A 26,805-nucleotide genomic window follows, 5' to 3' on the forward strand; every position below is an offset into this window, starting at 1 on the left:
CCTTATTTCATACAATAACCGACAGAGGGCTTTTATACCAAATACGATATCGCCCCCACCCCAAGGTCATGCGCTCTCACCAAAGCACCATAGCTAGCACACCTGTATGAATAGTACACGCTCTTGGTCCTGCCTAACTCTCCTTCCCCGTGACCTGCGCACTCCCGTTTTCGCCTTTGAAAGGACTAGGACAACTGAGAACAGGCCGAGATGGCTGCACAGAAAGCAACAGCTTTGTGCTTCGTCCCAACCACCGCCTCCCCCCAACGCCACCCGTCCGCACATCCACATCCTGTCCCGTCCTTTGGCAGCCCCGGCACCTGCTGCATCTTGAAACAAAGGCCATTTATTTAGAATGGCAGCGCAAAACGGAAACGCCAAGAAAATAGACAACACAACATTCCAACGACACCGCAAACGTCGATGGGGGATGGAATGGCAGCCGGAGGAGGAGGAGTGGGAGTATGGTTGCCGGGTTCCCGGTTGCCACAACAACTGCCACAAGCCACAACAAGAGAAAAGTGCGACGGAAAATTAATAAAATCCCGTTCGGGAAAATATATTGTTCTGTGGAAAACGTCAAAGGCTTAAAGATGCAGCTAAAATACCTGCGAACCTTGTTGGAGGGTCAGGTGAGACTAGTACCATTGAAATAGGTCTTAAACGAGGACCAAGCTAACAGAATCGTTATCCTGAAGGAGCAAATTCAACGCATTGCTGGCCTGGCCTGGTCTCCCAACCAACAAAAGTTGGCTATAGCCTCTGCCGATCGGCACATCCTCCTCTACGACGATGCCGGTGAAAGACGGGATAAGTTCAGCACTAAGCCCGCGAATCCCGCCAACGGAAAGAACTCCTATGTCATCCGAGGATTAGCCTTCAGCCCGGACTCCACAAAACTGGCGGTGGGACAGAGCGACAGCATTGTGTACGTGTACAAGCTGGGTGAGTCCTGGAACGACAAGAAGGTCATCTGTAACAAGTTTCCCCAGGCGAGTGCAGTCACGGCTCTTATCTGGCTTTCTTCAGGAGCCATAATCGCAGGTATAGCTACCATTCTAAGTGGTGGACTTAATATCCTTAAGAGAAATCTTTCAATGTGTCCCCAGGACTGGAGGATGGAAAAATCCGTGCTCTTCACAGCAAGAACAACAAGTCGCAAAGCCTTTACGGCGGCGACAGCATCTGCATTTCGCTGGCGGCCAACACCAAGGGGACTGGGTTCCTCAGCGGCCACAACGACGGCACCATCATCCGCTACTTTATGACGGATGAGGCGACGGAGCCACTTGGTAGAGTGGTTCAGCATCCGGTGCCGCCATTCGCTCTTGCCTGGCCGCAAGGAGGATTCTGCGCGGGCGGCTGCGATCAGCGCATAGTCTTCTATGACAACATGGTGGGTTGGCCAATCAAAAGCCACCGAATCCTTGGGTTCATCCTCCTCCATTACAGGGTCGCCAGCTACGCACCTTTGATTACTCCCGAACCGAAGGAGAACGAGAGTTCACAGTGGCCGCCTGCAGCCCCAACGGACAGGCGGTGGCCTTCGGCAGCTTCGACCGTATCCGCATCTTTGCCTGGAGTCCTCGACAGGCCGCCTGGAGCGAGAGTGCCACCAAAGAGGTATCCTGCCTGTACACCATCACCTCGCTCATCTGGCGGAGGGATGGCGCCCGGCTCGCCCTGGGGTCCGTGAGTGGAGCGGTGCTCCTCTTTGAGTCCGTCCTCCGTCGCACTGTCTGGCAGGACAAGTTTGAGCTGATCTTCGTGGCTCCCAGCCAGCTTTTGGTGCGAACCCTGACAGAGCCCTCCCAGCAGCTGACCATTGAGTCGCAGCTGGGACTCGAGATAGACGACGTAAGGATCATGGGCAGGGATAACTACCTCGTGGCCCGCACTGAGGAGTCGCTGATTCTGTGCGACCTGACCCGCAACCTAAGCAGCGAGGTTCCATGGACAGCGTCTGGCCACCACGAGCGTTTCTACTTTGAGAATCCGAACGTGTGCCTGGTCTTCAACGTCGGTGAGTTGAGTTTGGTGGAGTACGGCGATAACTGCATCCTGGGATCCGTGCGGACCGAGTTCGTTAATCCCCACGTGATATCCGTTCGCCTCAACGAGCGAGGAAACGCTAGGGAGAACAAGAAACTGGCCTTCTTGTTGGACGCCAAGACCATATGCGTTGTGGATCTAGTGAGCCAGATGACCTACGGACAGATCAGCCACGAGACCAAGATCGACTGGCTGGAGCTAAGTGAGACGGCCCACAAGCTGCTCTTTCGGGACAAGAAGCTGCGTCTCGTCCTGGTGGACACCTACACGGGCAAGAAGCAGACCCTTCTCAGCAACATATCCTTCGTCCAGTGGGTGCCCCAGAGCGATGTGGTCGTGGCCCAGAGCAACACGAACCTGGCCATTTGGTACAACATTGACCTGCCCGAGCACGTCACCATGCAGTCCATTCGCGGAGAGGCCATCGAGGTGTTGCGGGAGAATGTAAGTAAATCGGAAGATCAATGGTGTCTTATTTTCATCCGAAATCTAATCCCACAGGGACGCACTGTTGTCCGCTCCCAGGATGGGCCGAGTGAGCACAACTACCAGCTGGATGAGGGCCTCGTGGAGTTTGGCACGGCAGTGAATGACAGCGATTTCGGAAGGGCGGTTCACTTCCTGGAATCCTTGGGCGACAAACCCGCTGCCAAGGCCATGTGGCACAACCTAGCCATCATATCTCTGGAAGATGGAAACCTGCGCGTAGCCCAGCGCTGCTATGCCGCCTTGGGCAACGTTTCGAAGGCCTACTACCTGGCCGAGATGATTCAGCTGGCGGATGAGTTCGAGGCTTCCACTGGCTCGCCAGGGCTTCTGTGCCCCGAGGTTCGTGCCAAGATGGCGCTTCTAGGATCGGACCTGCGCACGGCAGAGCGCATATACCTGGAGCAGGGCAACATTGAAGCCGCCCTGAAGATGTACAAGCAGCTGGGCATGTGGGATGAGGCGGTTGCGCTGGCAGAGAGACGCGGTTACGGAAATATAGCGGAGCTGAAGCAGCAACACATGGAATACCTGATGAGCAGCGAGCAGCAGGAGAAGGCTGGACTCGTGCTGGAGGAGCAGGGTGACGTTCAGCAGGCCATGTCGTTGTACCTAAAGGCCAATAAGCCGGCCAGGGCTGCCCGGCTTGCCCTGAAAACCCCACATCTTCTGCAGGATGAGCAACTGATGCTGCAGGTCACGGAGGGACTGGTGCGCTCGGAGCTCTACGAGCTGGCCGGGGACATTGCCCACCGATTGTCCCGTCCGGAAGCAGCTCTGGCGCTCTACCGCAAAGGTGGGGCCTACGCAAGAGCCCTGGAGCTGGGACGGGTAGTGGCCCCTCAAGAGGTTACGTCGCTAGAGGAGGAGTGGGGCGACTGGCTGGTGAGCCGCAAGCAACTGGATGCCTCCATAAACCACTACATCGAGGCAGGTGCCACCCAGAAGGCTTTGGAGGCAGCCGTTGGAGCCAAGCAGTGGCGCAAAGCTGTGCAAATAGCAAAGGTTCTGGACGAGCCGGAGCTCATCCAGCGGTACGCCCTAGATCTGGCCAAACATTTGGCCTTTGCCGGAGACCTGGACGCCGCCGAGGACATGCTGGTGAGAGCCAACCTCCACAAGGAAGCTATTGAACTGCTGAACCGCCATGGAAAGTGGGAGCGGGCCTATGTAATTGGAGAGAAGTACCTGCCGTCGGAGCAGCTCAGGGAGCTTTTCGTGCAACTGGCATCAACCTTGGAGGAGCAGGGAAAGTACAGGGATGCGGAAAAAGTCCTCATAGCCGTCAATGAGCCGGATTTGGCAATAGCCATGTACAAGCGCCGGGAGCTCTACGACTCCATGATTCGTTTGGTGGAGAAGCATCACAAGGATCTTCTCGACAGCACCCACCTCCACCTCGCCCGGCAGCTGGAGTCGAGGGGAAAACTGAAGAACGCCGAACTGCACTTCGTGGCCTCCGGAGACTGGAAATCGGCAGTCCATATGTACTGCTCGTCGGGACGCTGGGAGGATGGCTATCGCGTGGCCAAGCAGAAGGGCACAGAGGGAGCCAGCCAGCAGGTGGCCTACATGTGGGCCAAGTCCATGCCCACAGAGAGTGCTGTCCGATTGCTGAGCAAGCTAGGGCTCCTGGACACCGCTGTGGGCTTTGCCTGCGACTCCGGACAGTTCGAGTTCGCCATGGAACTGTGCAGATTTGCGGGAAAGCCTACGGATGAGGTTCACTTGAAGATCGCCATGTCGCTGGAAGACGAGGGAAAGTTTGAAGCCGCGGAGGAGGAATTCTTGAAGGCCCACAAGCCCAGGGAAGCCATACTGATGTACCAGCATGCTGGGGACTGGCAGGCCGCCCTAAATGTGGCTGAACAGCACCTTTCGGAGGCGGTGGGGGAAGTCCTGATCGGACAAGCATCGGCGGCCCTGGAGACCAGAAACTACAAGGACTACGAGGCTCTGCTTCTGAGAGCCCAACGCCCGGACTTGATTGTGGAACACTACAAGCAGGAGTCGCTGTACGAGGACGCTTTGCGGATCGCCGAAGAGCACTACCCGACAGCGTTGAATGATTTGAGGCGCCTGCAGGCTCAGCTTCAAAGGGGCCAAGCCCAGGCTCAGGCCAACGAGGATGCCGCCTCCATTTCGAGGTCTTACCTCCAGAAGGCGGCAGAGTTCGCGAAGAAGGAGCAGTTCCGCAAGGCAGCCGAGTGCCTCATGCAGATAGATTCGTCCAACGCCGAGAACGCAGTCACCTTAGAAAGAGCCTTGCTTCGAGCCGCGGAGATATGCAACCAGTTCCTAGAGGGTCAGGATGCCCAGGAGCTGGCGCAGACTCTAGGCCCCCGACTTCTGGCCATCAAGCAGATAGGACCGGCTGCCCAGCTCTACCTGGCAGCCGACATGCCCAAGCAGGCGGTGGACGTCTTCATCAAAACCGAACAGTGGAGCAAGGCTCGGCGGCTGGCCAAGGAGATTGATGCAGACCTGCAACTCCTGGCCTACGTGGAGCAGCAGCAAAAGCTCTCCCTGAAGAACGAGGGCAACATCGAACAGCTGGCGGACATTGACGTGGTATCCGCCTTGGATCTCCTGGCGGAGCAAGGCCAGTGGCAACGTTGCCTGGAGAAGGCCAAGCAGCTGAATCCACAGGTCCTCCAAAAGTACGTGGCGGTTTATGCGGCACAACTCATCCGGGAAGGCAACTGCACCACTGCCCTGGGGCTCTACTTGACGTACGGAGCTCCACCCATCGAGGCTCACTACAATATCTACACCAGGATCGCCTTGGATTGCCTGGCACTGAGGGAGGAGCAATCGGAGGGCGGCTCGTTGTGGCGCCAGCTGAGGGAGTTCCTCTTTCGCTTGATACACTCTCTGAAGGAGTCTCCCGAGCAAGCTCAGTCCAGTTTCACTGGCAGCATGGAGCAGTTCCTGTTGGTAGCCCATTACTACGCCACCCGAGCCGCTTGCAGGGAGGTCCAGGCCCTTCAGCCGGTGGCACTTCGTCTTTCATTGGCTCTGCTCCGGCACACGGATCTTCTGCCGGTGGATAAGGGCTTCTACGAAGCTGGGATGGATCTTCGCCAGGCAGGTCGCGAGTCCGAGGCCTTTGTAATGCTTAATCACTACCTGGACGTGTGCGAAGCCATCGAAGAGGGCTCCGGGCAGTTGGTGGATCATTCCGACCTGGCTAGCACCGATTTTCCCAGCTCCGTACCATTGCCGGAGGACATTCACTTGAAGAACGACCCGAATCTGCACGAGGAGGTGCGTGAGTGGGTGCTGGCCGTGAGCATGGATCAGCAGGTGGATCAGCAGCTGCCCACCGACGATCGCGGCTTGTACGAGTCGAGCTTGGGGTCGGGCGATCTGGCCTGTCTGCTGAGCGGGTTCCCAGTCAGAGGCCGCCAGCCGGTAACCTTCCAGGGATCGAGCAACCAAGTCAATCGTGACGTCTGGAGCAAGTTCTCTGTAGCCGTAAAGATGTCCCCCGGCACTGGCATTGCCGACATTATAACCTTCACCGAAAAGTGGCAGGGAACAGCCAACTACGTAATGCACTAAATGAAAAGACCAATTTTTTTTGAATGGCTTGAAATTGTATAATCTATTAAACGGCCAATAAAGGGCAATTGAATTAAAGACAGGGAGGACAGGATGACAGAGGGGAATATGAAGAAAACTGAATATATATAATTGTATATATGTAACTTTAGGTAGCTCCTCTTGAGCAAGATGATCAGGCAACGGATCAGTGCAGTGCGTTGAAGAGATCGCCAGCAGAGGGCAGGGGTGCCAGTCCGCCAGTCACATCCGGCAGCTGAGTCAAGTCGGGCAGGTTGGAAAGGTGGTCGTGGATCTCCTTCTGCAGGCCCAGCATCTTGGCTAGCTTCTTCTTGTGTTCCTGCAATGATACAGGTTGTGAATCGATTATTAACGATCATAAGGGTATTAGGAAAGTCCCATTAGTGGTAGTCATAATCGGGAAACAGTAATGGAAAGCGTGTTTTAGGAAGTGTTTTTCTTATTTTAATCAGATCTTTTTTGAACAACCACTTTGGAACCTTATCTAGTAACCCCCCTAGCAAGTAACATGCCAACAAGGGCGGAAAACGTACATCGAGGCGTTGTTCGGCCTGGGACAGCAACTCCTTCTGTTCCGCTTGAAAATCGCGCAGCATGGTAGCGAGCTTGGTGCGTTCCTCCATTTCTGCAGCCAGCCGGGCGTTGTAGTCGTTTAGCAGATCCACAGCCTCGTTGACCTGAAAATGGCAGAGTTTTAAATCCAAAAGTTATGATAGGTAATCCTAGTTCCCATTTCTCTTGAAAGAGAATAAGTTCCCACCTGCCTCGCCAGTGCTTTGGCCTTGTCCTTATCCTCCAGCTTGCTGATGCAGCTGATTTCAGATATTTCCTGGGGAAGCTTAGCAATCCGCTCCCGCACCACAGCATCACTAGAGGCCGAGTTCTCGATGCTGGTCAGCGCCTTGATCAGCTCCTCCGGTTCAGGGGGTTCGCCCAACGGTAGGTAGGGTGGCGTATGTCCGTTTTCTGGTTGGGCGGCGCCGGCAGGCTCCTCGGCAGATGGCCCAGCGTTAGCACTGCTGTTGCTGCTTTGGTGGTGGTGTTGACGGGAACGCTTGGACTTGGAGTGCCGCTCCTCATGTTTACGCTTCTCCCGGCGCTCGGACTTCTCCGATCTGTGCTCCCGCTCTTTCTCGGATTTTTCCGGATCCCCGCCAGACTTGCTGCCATTGGTGCTGCTGCCGCCCGCCCCACCATTGCTGGCTTCACGGTGCAACCGCGCACGCCAGTCACCGATAGCCTTCGGATCGTAAACTCCGCGCTCCAGCCAAATATTTAAGATGCGTCCGAGGCTGCCTAAAAGTTTATCCGAGTTGCACTTCTCGCCGATGTGGGAGAAAACCTTAGCCAGAACATGACTGAACTCCTTTCCGTACTCCGGGCCCTTCTTTTTGCTGTTCTGAATCACATCGTTGGCCAAGTACATGAAAGTCAGCTTCTTGGGCTCCGGCACTGTGGGTTATGGGAATCAAGCCATTAGGATACAGCGGCGAGTATCCTCTGTGTACTTACCATTCTCCAGCTCCCGCTGCCAGGTCTTCACTATCACCGCACTGTGTTTGCGGTGGTGAATCAGCCACAAGGATAAAGTTTGGATCGACTGTTGGCTGCTGTTTAATTCCGCGAGTTTTTTCATTAGCGCGGATTCCGTAAACGCCGACATGGCTTCTCCGGCTTGACTGGCTCTTGCCTCCGTAAGATTGATTCGTAAGGGGCTTTACTCGGTTGACGCGGAATACGAAAAAACCAAAATATATATTTTACCTTTTCACCTGCTGGTTGCTTTTAGGGTTGTTGATAATATATGGAGCTATCGATTTTTTTCTTATATATCGATATCGCATATTTTTATGCAGTGCGGTCTCTGTAATAGTGATACAGTATTTCAAAATATACCAGATTAAACAGTGTTGCCTAGCGATCGCCTTTAGTCTTTCTACCAGACAACAGAGGGCGCACGGGGAATGGCGCGTAAAATTCAAATAATGTATCCAGGTTGATGGAAGAGAATACCATATAGTTGATCAGCTAAAAGTCAGCGTGGGACGTAATCCTCTCTAGTGCACACCATTACTCCAAACAATTTGAAGTACGCACAGCTGTGTCATCAATTAGGCGCCACCGCCGTCAAAACTGTTCTCACTGATAAGCCATTCAACAGGTCGTCAAAGGTGTGGGACAGGTGGGTGCCTCAGTTGGTCGCGGCAGTTCGTTTGGATCGGTGTGCTCTGATCGGTCGTGTGCGCGGAGCTCTCCATAAATCACCCGGCAGGCAGTAGCGGGGTACGGCGACGAAATCGAATCGGGGCGAGTGCTTATCGCGCCAGAAAAAAAAAAGAGTAATTTGTGATACCTGTCCGTTGAATATTGGCTTGTTGGAGCGCTACGCGCTTAAGTGGTATTAATTTTTTATTAATTATTATCGTATTTATTGCCAACCGAAAGTGGAGTGCGAAAAACGACTCAAGTGCTCTCGGCCATACGTGCTAAGCCAATAAATAAATTACACAGCCATATAGCCGTGATCCTTCCCACCAATTGCAGCTGATAATGCACACGGACTTTATTGGCTGGCCGTGTGAGTGGGGGTGGTGATAGTGTGATTTACAAACCATTAGCGCACTATCAACAACACATTAGACAAATTGCTAAATGAGCTGCTGTTTTAGCAGCCAGCCATCAGCCATTAGCCATCAGGCCTCAGCCGTTAGCCCCTTACCCTTACCCAGTCATTTGTCAGCAAATACAAATACGAATAAAAAACATATATATGTATATATATACGAACCACTGGAGCCCCTAAAATCTGGAGGGCTGCCCTCTCGCTCACTCACATTGGAACTCTCCATTTCCCGCCTACGATAAGCTAAAGCCAATTTACCAATTCAATGGTTATTGGGGGGTGTGATATTTCCGAAGCTGATACCCCATTGTGGCTAATTGTTCGATCTGATAATACCCGCGATTTATTGCCAGCCAGCGGCTCAGACTGCATCTGGTTGGGCCAAGCCATATAGCTGCCACCGAAATGACCCCCCGGGAAGGCTACTGAGTTCCCCCAACAAGCCCCCCCAACGAGTGACAACATGGACTCCTACTTCGACTCGGCCATCGAGTACAATCGCAGCAACCCGCTCAGCCTCAACCGGCCCCAAGAGCAGTCGCAGACCATCCAGAATGAGAAGAACTGGGAGTGGTCCTACCTGGTGGTGAGTGTCAGGAGCTACAGGATAGACATATACACTTTCCTTCACTTCCTTCCTTCATTCCTTCGCAGCGAAAATGTCGCAACCTGGAGCTGGAGGAGTCGTACGACCTGTACATGCGGCGTCTGCGAGTCGGCTACCTTTCCCTCTTCATTTTCATTCATGTGGCTGTGACGGTCATCCACACGCTGCTGCTTCTGACCACGCCGGAGATCACGTACGTCTACGTGGACATGGTGGCCTACCTGTGCTCCGGATTTATTATTTGGTTCGTGCTCTCCGTGAACTTTCGCAGCGAGCTGGTCAGCAAGCACGGCTGGGTGGTCTACGCCTCCTCCTGGCTGGCGGTCTGCGTGATGGTTCTGATGGACATCGGCCTGAACGTCTACCACGCCACGAGCCACAACGACATCCTGAATCCGATCTACGATGCCTACACCCTCTATGCCATCTATATGTTCATGCCGGTGCCGTATCTGCTGCAGCCGTTCGTCCTGGGCTCCGCGGTGACCCTGTGCTACATCATAAACTATAGCTTCGTGATCACCGGGAAGGAGGACAACCAGATGCACAGCATTCTCAACGAGGCCATCTACCTGAGCTGCGTTAACCTGCTGGGGATCTTCTTCCGCCTGATGCGGGACATTGCGCTGCGCACCACCTTTCTCGACCGGAGGCAGTATGTGGAGGAGAACCTGCTGCTGCGGTATGCCCGCGACCAGGAACGCAGCCTGCTCCTCAGCATCCTGCCGGCCCAGATCGCCGACAGGCTGCAGGAGGATGTCAAGAATCGCATCGAGCGCTCCAAGCAGCAGCACCAGCAGCGCTCGCACGTGGATCTGCGTCACAGTTCCGACAGCCAGACCCTGAGGAGGTGGCGTCAGCCTAACCACGGGTAAGACCAAACCGTATCTCGAGTACTCTCTAATCACCCACATCCATTTGGCAGACCCCTCTTCATAGAGCCTCACGAGGACGTGACGGTCCTGTATGCTGACGTCGTCAACTATACCCACCTGACGACCACCTTGGACGTCAAGAAACTGGTCGAGGCCCTCCACGATCTCTTCGTGCGCTTCGACATCGCCAGCGAAGAGTACGACGTGCTAAGGATCAAGTTCCTGGGCGACTGCTACTACTGCGTGGCCGGGCTGGCGAATCCCAACGCCGATCATGCCAAGTGTTGCGTGGACCTGGGTCTCCGGATGATCAAGGACATTCGCGATGTCAGGTGGGTCTCTCAATCCTCTAGTCATTTCTGATAAGGATTAGGACGACTAATCTCCTAATCTCAATCGGGAAAATTCATAAAAAGCATGAATGAAAGTCGAAGTTTGTATTGAAAGTGTGTTTATTTGAGGATGATGTCAGACCTGTTAGCTTAGTTTGGCGAACACTTCACAAACAGAGATAAGCCTGCACATAAATACGGTACGACTTTTAATGGACGAACAACGAACGCCAACAAAAGCTGCACTTAAATGATAAAATTAGAATACATTTGAAACCTGTAGCCAGCACATCTGTTGACCATTTTTCGCCCATCAGGGAAAAGCGTCACCTGAACATCGACATGCGGATCGGCGTGCACTCCGGCGACGTTCTCTCCGGCGTCATAGGGGCGGCCAAGTGGCAGTTCGACATTTGGTCCAAGGACGTAGACATTGCCAACCGACTGGAGGCCACCGGCGCCACTGGACGGGTGCACGTTAGCCAGAAGACCCTGGCCCTGCTCGACGGGGAGTACTTCTTCGAGGACGGCACCGAAAAGGCCCGCGAGGATCCGGTGCTGCAGAAGCACGGCATTCGCACTTTCCTGATCAAGTCGCTGCGCGTGAGTATTACTGGCGGAGATTGGGGCATCATTCACAGAACAGCTCTATTATATGGAACCGAAAGTTGTAGGCCCCCATGCACGACCCGCGGAGGCGTCAGCGCGAGCGACAGGCCAAGAAGCTGAGCGAGGCCAGCAAGGCAAACTTCATGCACAACTCCACGCTCCACCAGTACAACCAGGTGCGGAACCAGGCCAAGCTGGAGATGTGTCGGGAGCTGGACAAGATGCCCATCGGCAGGATTCAGTGAGTAACTGGGGAGTCTAACCAGGCCTATGGCCGACCATTGGAAAGACAATAAATAGGAAGATACTCAAGTTGGCATTCAAGTATAATACTTGAAGAGGCCTGATAGTGATTTTGAAAAAGATAAAGTAATGTCTTGTACTACTTTGAGGTGTACTACAATCGACATTAGAGACAGTCTTGCTAAGCTTTCAAAACTGCATCCACAGACTTACCAAGGTGTTCCGGCGGAGCACTCGCCTCACTCAGGACGAGATCGAAGAGGAGACCTTTCGACGCAACATCAGCTCCTGCTGCCTGTTCTTCCGCATCCGCAACTGGGAGTACCAGTACATGCAGGAGCCGGACGTAATGCTAAAGTACAGCATAGCCCTGGCCTGGGCCATCTACATGGGCCTGCTGACCATCCAGCTGCTGAGCAAAGAGTGAGTACTTCCACCGTCCCACGAGAATTAGTAATCAGCCACCTCCCTTTCAGTGCCCGCTACCACTACTGGTTCATCGACGGAACCACCATTATCCTGCTCACTTCACTGCTGATCGTGTCCTGGTACAAGAAGCTCTGGATCATGTACATGTCGGATGCAGAGGTGTCGTCGCCCAACAGCAGGCTCAGTGGCTTCTTCTTCCGGATGTCGGACGAAATGCAGCGCAATGTCTACATCAGGATAGTGATCTACTTTCTGACCATATTCTCCTACTGTGCGGTGGCCATAATGCAGGTGGTGGGCTGCAGCAGCAGTGACGACTACTTCGACGATGACCCGAGCGTGGATGAGCGGATGCAGTGCTTCCATCCTTGGGTGAGAAACCCCTCTAACGAACTGTCTTTCCTTGGTTTCACTTGGAGCTCTCCCTGCAGATCCTCACCAACTGCATGACTTTGGTCATCGGCATGTCCTTCCTCTTCACTCGCATACCTTTCATCATCAAGGCCTGCTTTTCCACCATAATCACAATCGCCTACGCGATTCTCGTGGTGTTCGAGTTCCACTACATCTACTCCAGCAGCCCGTCCACCAACGTCAACTTCAACGCCAAGTACTCCCACATTTTGCTGATGATCATCACGATGGGAATCTTTCATGTGATGGAACGCCAGACGGAGTTCATAGCCAAAGTGGATTACAAGTAATGTCTTCATGGAATTTTAGTCTCCTCCACTTCTAATCTCTTCCTGATCCTTTAGCTGGAAGCGGCAACTCATCAAGAAGCAGGAGGATGCCCTGATCACCAACGACACCATCAAAGTGCTTTTGACCAATATATTGCCCTCTCATGTTGGTATGTACCTCGTTTACGCGCAAGTGAATCCTTTTTGATCTTCTCCTCACCCCTCAGCCGACTTCTACCTGTCCAACCAACTCCAGAACGAGCTGTACTATGAGGAGTACGACAATGTGGCGGTGATGTTTGCCTCGATAAAGAACTTCGACACGGATAAGATTGGACTGAGTGTGCTGAACGAGATCATCTGTGACTTTGACGATGTGGTGAGTAACCTTTTGAAACCTTCGGGGACTGCCGGACCCGGTATAAGCAATTCTAATCCTATAATTTTTTAACCAGCTTAACAAGTACGGCCAGGCCCTGCGAGTGGAGAAGATCAAGGTGGCCAACTGGACGTACATGGCAGCCTGCGGCCTCGACGTCTCCCGCTCCGAGCAGGTCAACGCTCCCCAGATGAAGTTCCGGAATGTATCGCTGATGCCCAACGGGAGAAGGAGTCGGTACGACGGTGCCCGAAGCTCCAACACGGACGGAGTGCAGCGAGTTCCGTACGGGAACGGAAGCAACATTGCCCTTGATCTCGACCTGGAAAGGGGTCAGTACGAGGGAAATGTGGTCGCTAGCGCCCCGCGACCCAGTGCCTTCCAGAACAGCAGCAGCAGCAGCAACGAAGTCGTGAGGGTGATGGCCGAATTCGCCCTGGATCTGATGCGGACAATGCGCCGCTTCAGCGCGGAGAACATGCAGACGGAGTACGAGGGAAGCACCGACTACGGGATGCTGCGCATTGGCATTTCGCACGGCAGAGCCATGGCAGGGGTAGTGGGCATCTCGAAGCCGCACTACGACATCTGGGGCAATCCAGTGAACATGGCCTCGCGCATGGACTCGACGGGACTGCCCGGCCAGATCCAGGTCACTGAGAACACGGCCATGAAGCTGCGGGAGTTCAACATCCAATGCAACTACCGCGGCATGACCTTTGTGAAGGGTCGCGGTAACATCCCCACCTATATTGTTGGCATCGACAAGGAATACGAGTTCCTGCCGCACCGTGTGTCCAAAGGATCCAAAGAGGAGTAGCTGAATTCCAGGATATTAGAAATAAGATTCATGTATATACATTTTTTTAAGATAAACCCCAGATATAAAATCCTAATCCTTAGTTTATAAATGTTAAGCCTTGGTTTGTACCTCGTCTAGCTTGTATGGAAGCTCGACTCCCTCGTTCCTAGCGCATCTAATCAAACATTTAGATTAGTACTGAAACTATTATTCACACTCCAAAGATGGAGAACACAATTTTTAACGAGGATGTGGTAAACCTGCGTTCCTTGACGAACCTCAAGGGGTTCGAATGGCGGCATCTGAAGGTGAGTCCAACATCTAAAGGTGAGACCTATGTTCTCGATTGGATTGAATCCCTCCTTTCCAGCAAAAGTGTCACGAGCTGCATCTGGAGAGCGTCATGGACTCCTTGATAAACCTGAATCTTGTTGCCAATTTGGCTCGCTTTACACTATACATAGAAGCTCTCGTAATATCGCACGTAATAATGCTGTTATTAATGGTAGATGTGGGTTTGACTCCAATGCCTTTGGTATGACCCCTTATTGTCAGAGTTCTTCTTCAGAGAATTGAAGTCTACACGTTGGTCCCATATGCTTTGGTGGGCATTTTGACGCCTGTCATTGGATGGTACAGCTTCCAGAAAGACCTCAAACACCCCCATGTTATCCACACAATAGTGAGCGTTGCAATATCCCTTCTAATCATCATGGCCGACTTGTTCGAGTCCACCGTGTTACGTGGGGCGTATGGAATAGTTCCCAGCTACGATCACATACTCATCTTGTCGATTTATATATTCCTTCCCATCAGCTCATTAGAAGGCTTCAAGGTATATCTCCTGGGAGTGTCCGTCTCCCTAATTTACTTCTCCCACACGGTCTGGGTAGCGTATAGGTGCAAAAGCTTTATTAAAACCAAGATCGTTACCTACGGTCTCTACCTCTTCCTCCTTAACGCTGTCATGGTGTTCTGCAAACTCCAGCGACTATATGAGACAAGGCGTTGGATCGTCACCCGGTACCAGCTGGTTCTCCAGGGCATTACCTTTAAGGTGGGTAGGATAATCACAAGATGTTACTTAATTTAACTCCTCAGGTTGTGTTCAACGAAGAGAGGGCCCTGCTCGAGTCGATCCTGCCGCAGAGGATGTCCAACTTCCTGCGAGAGGACATGTCCAATAGACTTGCGTACGAGTCGAAGAATGTCTTTCGAGGAACTTACAGGAACCGGTCTGTGATCTCTGGCTTAAATATTTTAGTTTTCCTTTCAACTGTTTCGTTTCTTTATAGGAAACTATATATTGAACCGTACCAGGAAGTGACTATCTTGGTGGCCGACATGGTGAACTACACCTATCTTACCAGCCAGATGCGGGCGCACGAGCTGGTGGAAATCCTGCACGAGCTGTTTGTCAACTTTGACTTGGCGGCCAAGAACAACAAAGTTCTGCGAATCAAATTCCTCGGCGATGCCTACAACTGCGTGGCAGGGATCCCCACCTATTTTCCCACCCACGCCCACAGCTGCATTGACCAGGCGCTGGAGATGATCAGCATAACCCAGCAGCTGAGCCACCGGAAAAATTTAAACATCAATATGCGCATTGGGGTGCACACAGGAGGAGTGCTGGCGGGCATCATCGGGCACTCCAAGTGGCAGTTCGACATCTGGTCTAAGGACGTTGATATCACCAATCGGCTAGAGGCGTCTGGAAAGCCGGGCTTGGTGCATATTTCAGAAAGAACTATGGGCATGCTGGGGGACCAGTACGTGATCGAAAACGGCACAGATGCAGCCAAGCTGGATCCGATATTGCAGAGTTTCCGCACCTACCTAGTCAGTAGTCGATCTTCCGATGCAGTGGAACTCTCTGACTTGGAGGAACACAGCTCCTCCGACAGCTCCAGGGAAAGTTATGCCTCATTCGTCACTGGCGACGTTTATGATGAGATTCGGACCCGGGCGCACCGTGAGATGATCGAAGAGATGAGCCACATACCGGTGGGTCGACGGATTGCATGTCTACACCCGCCAAAGCTAAGAAAGAAAACCTTGTACGAGGAGCACATGTTCAAGTCCCAGATCGAGCCAGTTTTCCACACTTTCCGCGATCTTAAGATGGAGTGGAGATTCGTCAAGCAACCAGACCTCATGATGAAGTACAGCATGTTTGTTGTGGCCATAGCTACCATAGTAATCTTAAAAATGGTTCTGATTGACCCGTAAGTCCCTTTGAGGAACTAAATACTAGAAACATACACTTGATTAATCCCCGATCCGCACTTAAGGAGCGAATCAACCGACGAGGTCGTCCCGTTTAACGCCACACCGTTCGGGTATGTCCTACCACTGTTGCTGCTCTGCCTGCTGGCGCTCTTCAAGAAGCTTTGGTTGCAGAGGCGGCCGCTGACGCCCATGACCCAGCCCAAGCTCGTCCTCTTCCGCTGGCTCCTGAAAGGATCTGAGCTCATCGAGGGGTCGCTGCCCTTCCGGGTCAGTGTGGCGGTCGTGTCCCTCCTGATGCTGTACTTTATGTCATCCCAGCGAGTGGTGCGTAGACAAACCCATCCTCCCATCCTAGCTTCTACGTGGATGCCCTTTTCAGTTTCTCTGCGACATAGCGCAGCTGGAAATCGATGTTATAGACGCGGACCTGCACAACGTGCTGCCAGACCTAAAATGCTTTCTTCCGTGGGTAGGATCGGTGAGACTAGGCTGCCTAGATTACTCCTACTAAGAACCTTTTCTCGTAGGCCGTAACTTACGCTGTGGCTCTCATACTCAGTTTGTTGCTCGTTTTTTCCGGCGTTCCGTTGGTTATTAAGGTGGCACTGGGCATCTTTATCCTTGGCAGTCATTTAGGCACCGTTCATGCCTACTACGGATTTGCCTTTGAAAGATCGCGGACAACGAACGCTGGTCTGAAAGCGGACTGGGCTCACACCTGGTACCTGATTACATTTTTTTCCATCGTGTTGATAAGAGAGCGGCACTTCACCTACATAGTTAAAGCCATGTTCTAGTACGTGGTCCACCAAAGATACTCCCAAAAAAATAACCATCTACTAAAGCACATCTTTTACAGCACTCGCCATTTGTACTTAATAAAACACGAGCAAACCCAGGCCTCCACCCGCACCATCAAAGTCATCATGGCCAACATCTTGCCCTCCCATGTGGCAGAGGTTTTCAAGCAACGGCGACGCCAGGATCAGCTTTACTACGAGAACATTTCCAAGGTGGCTGTGATGTTCGCCGTACTCGATCATACGTCGCTGGAGACCGTGGGACTTCGAGTCCTGCATGAGATCATTGGCTTCTTCGACGATCTTTTGGCCAAATACCAGGGAAACCACAAAGTGGAGAAGATCAAGGTGATTGGTTGGACTTATATGGCGTGCTGTGGTCTCGACGTGGAGGACTACACAGATTTTTCTGTGAGCATTCAAGAGGGCTTAATCGAAGAAAATGAGGATGTGGAAAGGCCAGAAGGTATTCCATTTATAATGAATCAAATCAGTTTCTATCATAGTCCCGGTTCCAGAGCCTAGTGAGAGAAACGTTCGCTTTGCTTCAATATTGGAGGAACAGGACCCAGCCTGGAGTAGTCAGATTAATGCCGAAAACGTAGTCCTGACTATGACAGAATTCGCCTTCGACCTGTTTCGAATCATAGAAGAGATTGGGGCGGTAGAACAAGGCTCATCTTATTCCCCGTTGCGACTCAAAATTGGTAAGCTATTTTTGTAACTTATTTGATTGTAATCCACCCCTCCTTCCGTAGGGATCGCCCATGGCCCTGTTATGGCCGGTGTGGTGGGACTCTCGAAGCCGCATTATGACATCTGGGGTCATGCTGTGAACATGGCCTCCCGAATGGCAAGCACGGGAGTACAGGGCAGGATTCAAGTGCCTCGTAAGACCGCCAAAGTCTTGCGGGCGTTCAACATTCATTGCGAGTATAGGGGTCCGACCCCAGTAAAGGGCGTGGGTGATGTTCCCACCTACCTTGTGGCTCTGGAGCAAGACAAGAGCGAAACGCAATCTGACACTCCGCGATTCTCTAATGAACCATTTCAGAACGTAGAATTCTTCACTCAATCTTCTACCGACAAAACGCCAGACATTCATGAGTAGATTGCATAAAAAATTATTAAAAGGATATTATATTTTGTTTTTAGACCCAAACAGCGCTTTAATTTCCTTCTCAAACGAATTTTTAGAAAGTTATTAGCAAAACCTGATATAGAACTTTTTCAGAATAAAAGAGCTTAGATATTTTCAATGGGCATATAGATTCAAATTTATGTCCGTTAAATATACCAGGTTTAATACACTAAATATACTAAACAATATTTCGATACATTGCCTATCGATACATCTATTGCAAGACAGACGTTTATATTCAAGCTTTCGTAAAACTCATCTCTAAAAAAGCCCGCCATTTTCAAATTATGTACAAGTTACTAACAAGTTAGATAGCTTTTTTGAAAATAAGAAGTTGCCCTTTTCAGCAGTCTTTAGACCTTTTATCAATTGAAGAACGTCTTCCTGTTAGACTGTTAAAGTCTTCCAATATGTTAAACAAAAAAATACATCCTCATAGGACCTCTTAACTTAATGGACTAGTATCTAGCGATTATATTGTTAAATTTTAGTTTAATCATTTTACATTTACAAAGTTTCCGAGCTATAAACGTACGAGTTAAATACAGTAGTTTAAGTTTGTTTATGGCGCATTGTTGTTAACTGAACTATGGGCATTCATGTGGCTATGGGGCTCCAATATTTCAGGCTCCTGTGCTATGCCTCGCTAGGCTTCTCATTCAGCCAGGGCCGGAAGATTGGAAGCGTGGAGGGATAGTGGGTGTGGGTGTCCGGCTTGAGCACCGACTCCGGCCATGTATTCGGATTCGCAGAGTCACCGGAATTGCGGAACGGATATGTGGCAAGTACGATGGGCAGTTGCAGCTTAATCTCCTTTTCCAGGGACTTGGGTTCAATGACGAAGAAGACATCGTAGGAAGTCTTAATCAAGTGACAGCCTTGCAGGTTCGTTGGCGGCAGCGGTGGAACATACAGCTCGTTGTGCCACTCGTCCTTGCCACCGGGTCGGATCTTTCCGCGCACTAGAACGGCCAACTCCCGCTTCTCGGTCTGCACAACCTTGCCCCGAGCCAGGTACTCGATGGTCTGAAGGAAAAGGTGAATTCGTTGTAAGAGGCGCGTACAACCCATGATGAAGTACATACCTCTGTGAGAGATGCCTTTGTCCGTTTGACGGTCACGTTGCTGTGATTGGAAATGAATGCCGTGACCAGAATGTTCTCGCCCGGCACATACCCTCCGCGGTCCAGAGAAACCCTGCACTTGATCTGCCCTCCGCCTACGCAAACGACGCCCAGCTTGTGGTCAACCTCGCAGGTGAATGGTTGCTGCAAGGATGTCATATTAGTGATATAATGAAAAGAAGATTACCCACATCTACTTACCGCCAGAATGGGCTTCTCCAGGTTCAGGTCAATGGGGTTCATTACGATAAAGACCTGATGGTTTTTGTGGATAACGCCGTTGTTTTCCCGCAGTGCTGCCTTGCAATAGAACTGGATCCATCCATAGCGCCCTAGGAAGGTGGAAGGCAGGCCATGCGGCAGTCCGAGCTTGAAGGGAAAACTGTGAATGCCTGGGGAGAGGATGGCCGGCCCACCTTGATCCACGTCCCCGAGCAGTCTCATACGAAAATCAATGTAGTTCTCTTTGTCGTAGGTTCGTTCCTGCCGCCGGCCATTGCGGACGACGCCCTCGCCCACCACATGAAAGTGAAGACCTAATGCCGGCGTTTCGTCCTGGAGTTCGATGAGTACCCGGCCGGACAGGAACTGTCCCGGGAAGTAAAGCAATGATGTGTTGTCGAAGATGATCAGGAATTTAAGGAGTTTGCGTGGCATCTTTGCAGGGGATGATGGACACTTTCATTGGAGACTGCCTGAAATGGAGAGGAAACAAAGGGACATTACTTCTCCTGTCAGGCAGTTGAAAACCTTTAAAGGATCCCTAGTCCCTACAATTTCACTGACTACTAAAATACTCCAGATGGCCAAAAAATCACTCAAGAACCCACTTTTCGAGCTTCGTGCATGCGTTACGTTAGGATCGGCTAATGACAGCTTATCCGTCACAGTTGGATTGTTCTCCCCCTGCACCCCCGTATGTAAATATGTACGAATGGATGACTCTTCGCGTATTTATGTGGGTAGTATTTAGGCGGCAAAGGAAGCAAAAACCAGTTTGGTGTGGCCCCAGTTGCTGCTGCTGCAACACGACAGTCCAAACTTCCGCAGGGCAAGGTCAGCAGCCGGATTGGGAGCCTCTCGTGGCTCAGCCTCGGGACGGGTCACGCCCTCATCGCTGGCCTCGGCCATAGCCAAGTGTGTACATCGTTGCCAATATCGTAGGCTGCAACTACCATAATCGGAGAGCCACTTCGGTGCAATATTTGACAAACTGGGAAAATGGAAATTGGATATATAGGAATTGACGTAATTCCGAAGAGGCCAAGGAACCTGCATTCCTCTGATTTTCAGACAAAAAAGTGTAAATCTCTCTATATGGCCTCTTAACGTTTTTCGGGTTTCAACTACATTCCGATTCCGTTTCCATTGTGGGCGCCCACAAAAGCAATGTACGTATATAATCGCTTATTTTTCTGTTAGTAATACTCGCGCACATACAAATCAAGTTTGTGGACCGACTGGAGCACCGACACAGTCCGTCCCGATCCGATCCGACTCGCTGAAGCACTGGGAGCACGCTAACTTGGCTCGATCGCGACCTCACTCGCTGACGTTGGTTCGGCGACTGATCACCATGGCTCACAATGGTAGCCTTGCATCGTCTCGGGCTGAAAATAACTTGTTTGGAGCTGGTTTTTGTGAGCGATCTGTCGAGAGAGATTCAGCTGGAGCCGGCGATGGATGTCGTAATATGCCAATGAGTTTCCCCTCTCTCTTGTTTTTGTTATTGGCGCATACACACACCTTGTGTTTGGCTGTGTTTGTTTACCTTTTTTGGGAAAGGACAGGATACGCTCAATGACTTTCTTTTGCAGGTGTTTTATTTGAATAAAACAATGGAAACCCCACAAGGGAAGCCCTTAGAATGTAGCAAAAGACCTCTGGAATGGTTCCACACCCTGGGCACTCCGACCAAATGATACCATTCGACTTCAAGCCACTTGGAGCCCACTACTTATTATGCGACGTAGTGGAAATCGGTCGCACCTACAAGTGCCCGACTGGAGGAGGTCTATAAACTGGTGCTGGTATACACAGTATATCCCCGGACCCCCAAACCTGTGCAGACACATAAATGCACTAAGTGGCACACATTTATGCATAATGCATGCAATTCATACCGGTTTAGCGTTTAGTTTTCCAAATCGAGGTATCCAAATCGAAGAACCTCAACTGTAACTCATGAAAATGAAAGGCCAAAAGCCAAGTAACCTGCCAAGGAATAAACAACATAAACATAACTGGCTTTGCAGACACCAATATCTTGTCCAGATACTTGGATAACAGACTTAGAGTCTTGATGGTTCAGTTGCCGAAATTGGCAAATCCAGAGCTGTAGTCTTAGAGCAGCTTTCCAGTAATTCATTAAGACTAACCAATCACCTCTAACCACCGCGCTGATTAGACATTTATTTAGAAAAGCTAATACCACCAAGTTTCTCCTCAGATTCTTTTCCATCCACATTAAGCACACTTTGTGGTAATGAGCCGAGTTTTCCTTTTCAATGTTTTCTCTTCTTAATTGCTGGGAACTGTTGATCTCTAATGACCCTACCATCCACCATTCGTCGACCATTCGTCTGGCATTAGTGTTAGCCCAAAATAGGATTACCCTCAGCTGGTATGGTATGCTCGTTTAGACCGAAATGATAATCGAGTGGCTAGGCTCGTAGTTTTGGCCAGCAGACAATTAAGTCTGTGCTGGCGTTCCAGTCAGTACCACTTTGTAGCTGCTCCATGCACCACCTCATATCCGAGGCTCGGATCTTGGCTCCGTTTAGCGCTTTGTTAAGAAACGTCTCTCCATTCGGCTTCGGGTAATTACAGTAAACTCCACTGTGCGTCGTCTTTCATAACATCAGCGAAAGCCGCACCACTGTGGCTGGCGGGCAAGAATATCTCGGCGTAGCATCAGCCGCAAGGGGAGTGGCTCGGCTCAGAAAACGGATTTGTTTTGGTGGTTTGGGCCAAGTTATAAAACTTACCCACGATACCCGCTACATGTACATTCGAAGAGAAAAAACAAAAGGTGTTCGTTCCTTAACTCTTGCCTTGCCACACAAAGCTTCTGTGTTTGTCGGTGTGTGTTTGTTTTTGCCACTTGGCTCTTTCGTCAGCCGAGCGCCACTTGGACACGTCTCTCCGAGACGCTTCGGTGTTTCTTTTTAAGTCCGCCCCGACCGCGAAGTGGCTCAGTTGTAGCGATGACGCCGAGTGCGCTGGTAAGCCCGATCCCCGCCAGCACGTACTCTCTTTTCGGGGGAGCAGGTGTAGTGCGAGAAAGTTGAAACTGTAACAAGCCGAGTGTGGTGTAGTGTAGTGGTGGTGCAGTCAATGAGTCACCTGCCTTACGAGGTGCAGATGTGCAGCAGGAACTACTCCAGTTGGTCCGCGATCGTATCTGACCGCAGGAACACAGGAGTGTCGGTGGATTTGCATAATTGGCTAATTACCGATCTTGACACGTTGTTTAAAGTGGAGAACGTTTAGTGGCAAGAACTGTTAACGTCTGGTTTCATTCCGTTCACCGAGCAGCCACTAAGCGGCCGCCGAGTTCACTGTCCCGAGTAAACAATAGTTGGGCAAGAGTGGGCTAAGCGGAGCTGCATAAATTACGGCAATACCAAAGGCCTTTATGGCTTCGAGCCAAACCGTTAAGTGGCTGCCGCGACTCTTACAGCATCGGAGCTTTCTAACCCCCCAGCTCAGCTATATAACCCTTTTTGGAACTATCTCTTGTAGGATGGCAGCCGAACCGATGACCACTGACCACACAACAGGAGTAGGCTTGAAGCCCCAAAGTCCACAACCCACCGGGCTGTGCCGGGGGGACGACGGAGACGGGGACTCGCTTTCCTCCCTCTCGGACCACCTGACCATCTGGGTCGACGGCGAAGAGCACTGGATATCCGGCGTGGACGACAATACGACCTGCGCAGATCTGGTGTGGGCTCTGCTCAACTACCAGAATAATCCGCAGAGTCTGAGGAAGCCGACATGGAACCAGGAGTACGCCATTGTGCAGAAGCTGCAACACTACGAGGAGTACCTGGACGGGGGTGCCCGACTAGTTGATGTTATCTCGAAGCGACACGCTTCACTTCATGGCGAGGAAGTAAGTCAAATATTGAGGGTGATCCCCTTTCCATTAATTCTCTCTCCCTACCTCTGCCAGAGCCAGCTCCAGCTACGCCACCTGGGACCTTCATCGACGGTCAAGCACCCTGCGATCACCGACAAGGATAGTGGAATGGGCAGTCCTGTGGAGAGTTCGCGCAGCGTTCGCTTCCGGCGTAGGGGCAGGCACAAGGGGCTCCCCCTGGCCCGAGTAGGCCAGCTTTTGGAAGGGGAGCAGTGGGGGGAGTATGCGACTAGGGGCACCCCAAAGCAACCAAAGAGAAGCCGGAAACTACAAGTACGAAACGGCCAGGTGGCGCCAAACGAGACCCTGCTGACCACAATATTGGCTCAGGATGAGACGATCCTCCAGCAGATGTCCATGTTGCAGTAAGTGAAGTGGTATTGGTGCTATCACGTTCGACTTAAAACGTTTTACTCTTCACAGCGAAAAGGATCGACAGATCCGGAAAATAGAGGAGGAGAAGCATCTAAAGCGGGAAAGGGAGATGGGCAAGAACTACCTCCTGGAAACGTACCTGAAGGACCTGGAAGAGCAGGAGGAGAACGCCCCTCAAGTACAAGATCTCGATGAGGGCGTGATAAGGTTGCACCAAGATCGAAACATTGAAATAGGTATGTCCATGGCGATATAGGTATTCCGTTTCTTAATTAAATGGAATAATTAATTAATTAATTAATTAATTAATAATAATTATTATTTCAGCTGAAGAACCCGCTTGTAAGGACGACGGCTCCGTAACTGACGAAATGCGTTTGTTCTGGCTGGAGAAGATCCACGCAGTGAACAAGCAGCTGCAGCGGGAAGAAGAACGGCTCCTCAGCCTGCACGCCAAAGTTCGGAGGCACCACGTGAAGCGGGCATACCAATCGAAGAGCGAGGTTCTCCAGCACATCGATAGACTCGACTCGGAGCTGGCGGCGCAGGTGGCGGATATTCTTCAGGTGGAGCGGAAGCTCTTCACGGCCAATGAGCAGCTGAAAGCCAAGCTGGGCGTGCTCGAGTGTCTGGGTCGCGAATTCGAAACTTCGGTAGCCTTCAACGACAAAGCTCCATCTCCACTCACAGCTAGTGAGGATAGGTTGACCAAGTTGATTGACTCCTGCTCGCAGCACAAAGAAACCAAAAACGATCTCCGTGTCTCAGCCGTCGGGCAACCAGTATTAGAAGACCATTTACCCAAATCCAGCCGCATCCAATGTCTGAGCCAGCAGGAGTTGACAGAGAAGAACCTCAACGATCGCCATGTGCCCGACAAAGGCTTGTCCAAGCAACTGTTCATGGAGGAGCCTTCTACCTCAACCAACACCAGGCCCACCAGGCTCGATAAGTGTTATGCTCCAGCTCTCTACTCTGCCGGAACGGACATCCAACATCTGGGTACTCTCGTTTAGAATATCGTTTAAGAGATTTTCAAGTTTTTGTACCAAATTATCACCTAACCAAATACAGATTTGATTCATTGTTTATGTTTTAAATATTTTTTGTTAGTTTTATTAACAAAATGCCCTTATCACACTATAAAAAAAGCTAGACACCGCAAACAACATTTACTTAATAGACTTCTTCAGCTGCTGGACGAAGCCAGCATTGGGCTGGATGCACGGACGCCAGGACTTGACCAAGTTGTAGGCCTCCTCGTAGCCCATGTCTCGCCGTTGCATCAAGTAGCCGATTACAACGGCGGCGGAACGCGAAACTCCCGCATTGCAGTGAACCAGTACGCAGCCCCGCGATCTTCTGGCCTCGTCGATGAATTCGATTGAGACGGGCAGCACATAGGGCATTAAGTCGGTCTCTGGCAGGTCCAAGCAGGGTAGATGCTTGCATTTAAGTGTCGCGGGTAGCTCGACATTGGGAGTTTCAATGCCAATACTCAGGATGTGCGTAACCTTAAACTTGAGCACGTTTTCGGTGCTTACGGAGTCCTGAGAGCCGAGGTACAGAAACTCGCTTAGGATACAGGCGGGCACGGTATCGGGCTTGGTGTCTACCACGAAACCGTAGGCACGCGCCTCTAACTGCTGCTGCTGCTCAGGAAACAGATCGACATCCTTTTCGTCGCTGGGGGAAGTGCGCCGCTCGATGAAACGGGCACCGGTGGGCGTAGTTACTACTGTGTTGGTTGGCCGTAGATTAGCCAGACGCTTCTGCAGCTCGTACAGCAAAATCATCTTACTTTTGGTCCTCCCGGTAGTGCACACGACACAGGTAGAGTCCGCAGGCAGGGGCCAGAAGAACGCGGTGATCCCACGAGTTTTTTGAGGGAATTGTGAGCATCTGGTAAATACTTTTCTCGTCGATCCGCCCACAACCTAAGGCGAGCAGAGTGCCAACAATGCGCCTTACTTGCTTGTATAAAAATGATTTAGCTCGAATCTCGATGTCCCAGTAGTCGTACGTATCCGCGGCCAGAGCGGCGTTGTTTGCCACAGCAAGAGCTTTTCCTGGACGGATGGCTATATCGTCGATTTTGCGCAGTGTAAACATGGGATGATCACGTGAGGGGCTTTTTTGACGGCTTACGCTCATGAAGGTACGAAAGTCGTGGATTCCGATGAACATTCGAGCCGCATTCCGGACTCGTTCGATGTCGAAGTTTGTAGATCTGTGGGAATAATATATATATTCATCGTGCGCCTTATACTTTTCTAAGAGTGATATTTACTGTAGAAAATAGCAACGATCGAGTTCCTCAACTGGAACAAAAGACTCGTAACCCTTGTTTCGGAGCTTTCCGCTCTCCAAAGTGCCAGGATTTCGGGAGACAGCGAAACGGTAAAGATAGGTACGACCGGTGGCGTGGTAGCGGCAATGGAAGGTGTCGGACACTACCTGGCTGCTTAGGATGCGGATAGGAAGACGCTGTTTGTCGAGTGTCCGGTTAAGCACACCAGTTAGTGTGGTAGTATCATAGGGCTGACCATCATGCCGCTCCAGATCGACGTGAACCGTCGAGTGGAGAGCGTGTACACCTGCGTCAGTGCTGGAGCAGAATTAGTATGAATTTGAGGTTATTTTATGTTTAAACGTTTGATTTTTTAACTCACCGACTGGAAAGAACTGTTTGAATATCGTTAGTGGGCCGAAAAACGCGCAAAGCCAACTCCAAGCAGCCCTGAATGGTGTTAGTGTCCAGGCGGGCCTCTTCCGACTTGTTTACGGTCTTCTGAATACCACTATGAAATGGAATAAGTTGACCGACAGATGCATATATTGGTTTTTTTAAACTACCTACCGAAAGGTCGTGCCAATGTAGGATATATTCAGCAAATACCTGCAAGAGTTTACGATAATATATCAATAGAACAAACAATATAAAAACATGAACATAATACCTGTGCATAGTACCACCCCACGATGATGAGAAAAACAGCTGTTCTAGATATGTATCGATATATCGACAGATTTCTAGTGATGGGGAAATTAGAAAACGATATTCAGGCAATGTTTTGAATAAGGAAAGTTGCTCATGGGTTCGCTGATTACTGAATGGTACACTATTTCCTGATCGGATACAAATTGGCAGAGCTATGGCCATCGGAAGAAGCAAAAGTGTCCAAAATGGGAAATCCCACAATTTTATGGGGGGACCCCTAGGAAAAAAATCGAAAAATTTCAAAACGATATTCAGGCAAAGTTTTGAATGAGGAAAGTTGCTC

The 26,805-nt window shown here is 51.1% G+C and overlaps 8 protein-coding genes across 14 annotated transcripts; 4 read left to right on the forward strand and 4 right to left on the reverse strand.

Annotated features, from left to right (window-relative positions):
* Nucleotides 1-520: 520 nt before the first annotated feature.
* Nucleotides 521-6,125, forward strand: Oseg2 (intraflagellar transport protein Oseg2). Its single transcript, XM_043214130.2, has 5 exons — nt 521-632; nt 699-1,044; nt 1,086-1,396; nt 1,453-2,496; nt 2,554-6,125. The coding sequence occupies exons 1-5, from the start codon at nt 594-596 to the stop codon at nt 6,100-6,102; spliced, it is 5,289 nt and encodes a 1,762-aa protein (XP_043070065.1). The 5' UTR covers nt 521-593; the 3' UTR covers nt 6,103-6,125.
* Nucleotides 6,126-6,152: 27 nt separating this feature from the next.
* LOC108133553 (regulation of nuclear pre-mRNA domain-containing protein 1B) lies at nt 6,153-7,928 on the reverse strand. The gene is made up of 4 exons (XM_017253535.3): nt 7,636-7,928; nt 6,884-7,575; nt 6,657-6,800; nt 6,153-6,442 (listed from the first exon to the last, which is right to left on the reverse strand). Exons 1-4 carry the CDS (start codon nt 7,784-7,786, stop codon nt 6,290-6,292), a joined length of 1,140 nt encoding a protein of 379 aa, XP_017109024.2. The 5' UTR covers nt 7,787-7,928; the 3' UTR covers nt 6,153-6,289.
* A 403-nt stretch (nt 7,929-8,331) lies between these two features.
* ACXD (Adenylyl cyclase X D) lies at nt 8,332-13,764 on the forward strand. 4 transcript variants are annotated; one of them, XM_017253537.3, is made up of 12 exons: nt 8,332-8,521; nt 9,100-9,332; nt 9,401-10,224; nt 10,279-10,560; nt 10,878-11,163; nt 11,235-11,410; nt 11,620-11,835; nt 11,889-12,213; nt 12,273-12,541; nt 12,600-12,694; nt 12,752-12,903; nt 12,980-13,764. In XM_017253537.3, the coding sequence occupies exons 2-12, from the start codon at nt 9,210-9,212 to the stop codon at nt 13,721-13,723; spliced, it is 3,492 nt and encodes a 1,163-aa protein (XP_017109026.2). In that variant the 5' UTR covers nt 8,332-8,521; nt 9,100-9,209; the 3' UTR covers nt 13,724-13,764. The 4 variants fall into 4 exon arrangements, with proteins under 4 accessions (XP_017109026.2, XP_070135927.1, XP_070135925.1 ...); XM_070279824.1 differs by lacking the exons at nt 8,332-8,521; nt 9,100-9,332; nt 9,401-10,224; nt 10,279-10,560 and adding an exon at nt 10,742-10,760 and having other exon boundaries at nt 12,980-13,760; XM_070279825.1 differs by lacking the exons at nt 8,332-8,521; nt 9,100-9,332; nt 9,401-10,224; nt 10,279-10,560 and having other exon boundaries at nt 11,028-11,163; nt 11,229-11,410; nt 12,980-13,758.
* Nucleotides 13,765-13,875: 111 nt separating this feature from the next.
* On the forward strand, nt 13,876-17,851 carry LOC108133361 (adenylyl cyclase X E-like). 3 transcript variants are annotated; one of them, XM_070280265.1, is made up of 12 exons: nt 13,876-14,013; nt 14,076-14,216; nt 14,274-14,455; nt 14,522-14,762; nt 14,807-14,940; nt 15,001-15,933; nt 16,000-16,261; nt 16,317-16,406; nt 16,465-16,733; nt 16,797-17,203; nt 17,256-17,444; nt 17,496-17,851. In XM_070280265.1, exons 1-12 carry the CDS (start codon nt 13,930-13,932, stop codon nt 17,846-17,848), a joined length of 3,285 nt encoding a protein of 1,094 aa, XP_070136366.1. In that variant the 5' UTR covers nt 13,876-13,929; the 3' UTR covers nt 17,849-17,851. The 3 variants fall into 3 exon arrangements, with proteins under 3 accessions (XP_070136366.1, XP_070136365.1, XP_070136367.1); XM_070280264.1 differs by having other exon boundaries at nt 14,274-14,762; XM_070280266.1 differs by lacking the exon at nt 13,876-14,013 and having other exon boundaries at nt 14,160-14,448.
* Nucleotides 17,852-18,371: 520 nt separating this feature from the next.
* Vdup1 (arrestin family protein Vdup1) lies at nt 18,372-20,563 on the reverse strand. Its single transcript, XM_043212103.2, has 4 exons — nt 20,443-20,563; nt 19,204-19,697; nt 18,964-19,146; nt 18,372-18,904 (listed from the first exon to the last, which is right to left on the reverse strand). The coding sequence occupies exons 2-4, from the start codon at nt 19,657-19,659 to the stop codon at nt 18,515-18,517; spliced, it is 1,029 nt and encodes a 342-aa protein (XP_043068038.1). The 5' UTR covers nt 19,660-19,697; nt 20,443-20,563; the 3' UTR covers nt 18,372-18,514.
* A 1,572-nt stretch (nt 20,564-22,135) lies between these two features.
* LOC108133562 (ras association domain-containing protein 10) lies at nt 22,136-24,597 on the forward strand. 2 transcript variants are annotated; one of them, XM_070280033.1, is made up of 5 exons: nt 22,157-22,226; nt 22,747-23,119; nt 23,180-23,511; nt 23,570-23,757; nt 23,849-24,597. In XM_070280033.1, the coding sequence occupies exons 2-5, from the start codon at nt 22,748-22,750 to the stop codon at nt 24,535-24,537; spliced, it is 1,581 nt and encodes a 526-aa protein (XP_070136134.1). In that variant the 5' UTR covers nt 22,157-22,226; nt 22,747; the 3' UTR covers nt 24,538-24,597. The 2 variants fall into 2 exon arrangements, with proteins under 2 accessions (XP_017109037.3, XP_070136134.1); XM_017253548.3 differs by having other exon boundaries at nt 22,136-23,119.
* A 33-nt stretch (nt 24,598-24,630) lies between these two features.
* On the reverse strand, nt 24,631-25,317 carry Mkp (MAP kinase-specific phosphatase). Its single transcript, XM_017253554.3, has one exon. The coding sequence runs from the start codon at nt 25,315-25,317 to the stop codon at nt 24,694-24,696; it is 624 nt and encodes a 207-aa protein (XP_017109043.2). The 3' UTR covers nt 24,631-24,693.
* A 1-nt stretch (nt 25,318) lies between these two features.
* LOC108133563 (tRNA pseudouridine synthase-like 1) lies at nt 25,319-26,541 on the reverse strand. The gene is made up of 5 exons (XM_017253553.3): nt 26,482-26,541; nt 26,382-26,420; nt 26,194-26,322; nt 25,812-26,129; nt 25,319-25,751 (listed from the first exon to the last, which is right to left on the reverse strand). The coding sequence occupies exons 1-5, from the start codon at nt 26,487-26,489 to the stop codon at nt 25,319-25,321; spliced, it is 927 nt and encodes a 308-aa protein (XP_017109042.2). The 5' UTR covers nt 26,490-26,541.
* Between the last annotated feature and the right edge of the window lie 264 nt (nt 26,542-26,805).

This window comes from Drosophila bipectinata, chromosome 3L, assembly GCF_030179905.1.
Source record: "Drosophila bipectinata strain 14024-0381.07 chromosome 3L, DbipHiC1v2, whole genome shotgun sequence".
Classification (NCBI taxonomy): Eukaryota; Metazoa; Arthropoda; class Insecta; order Diptera; family Drosophilidae; genus Drosophila; species Drosophila bipectinata.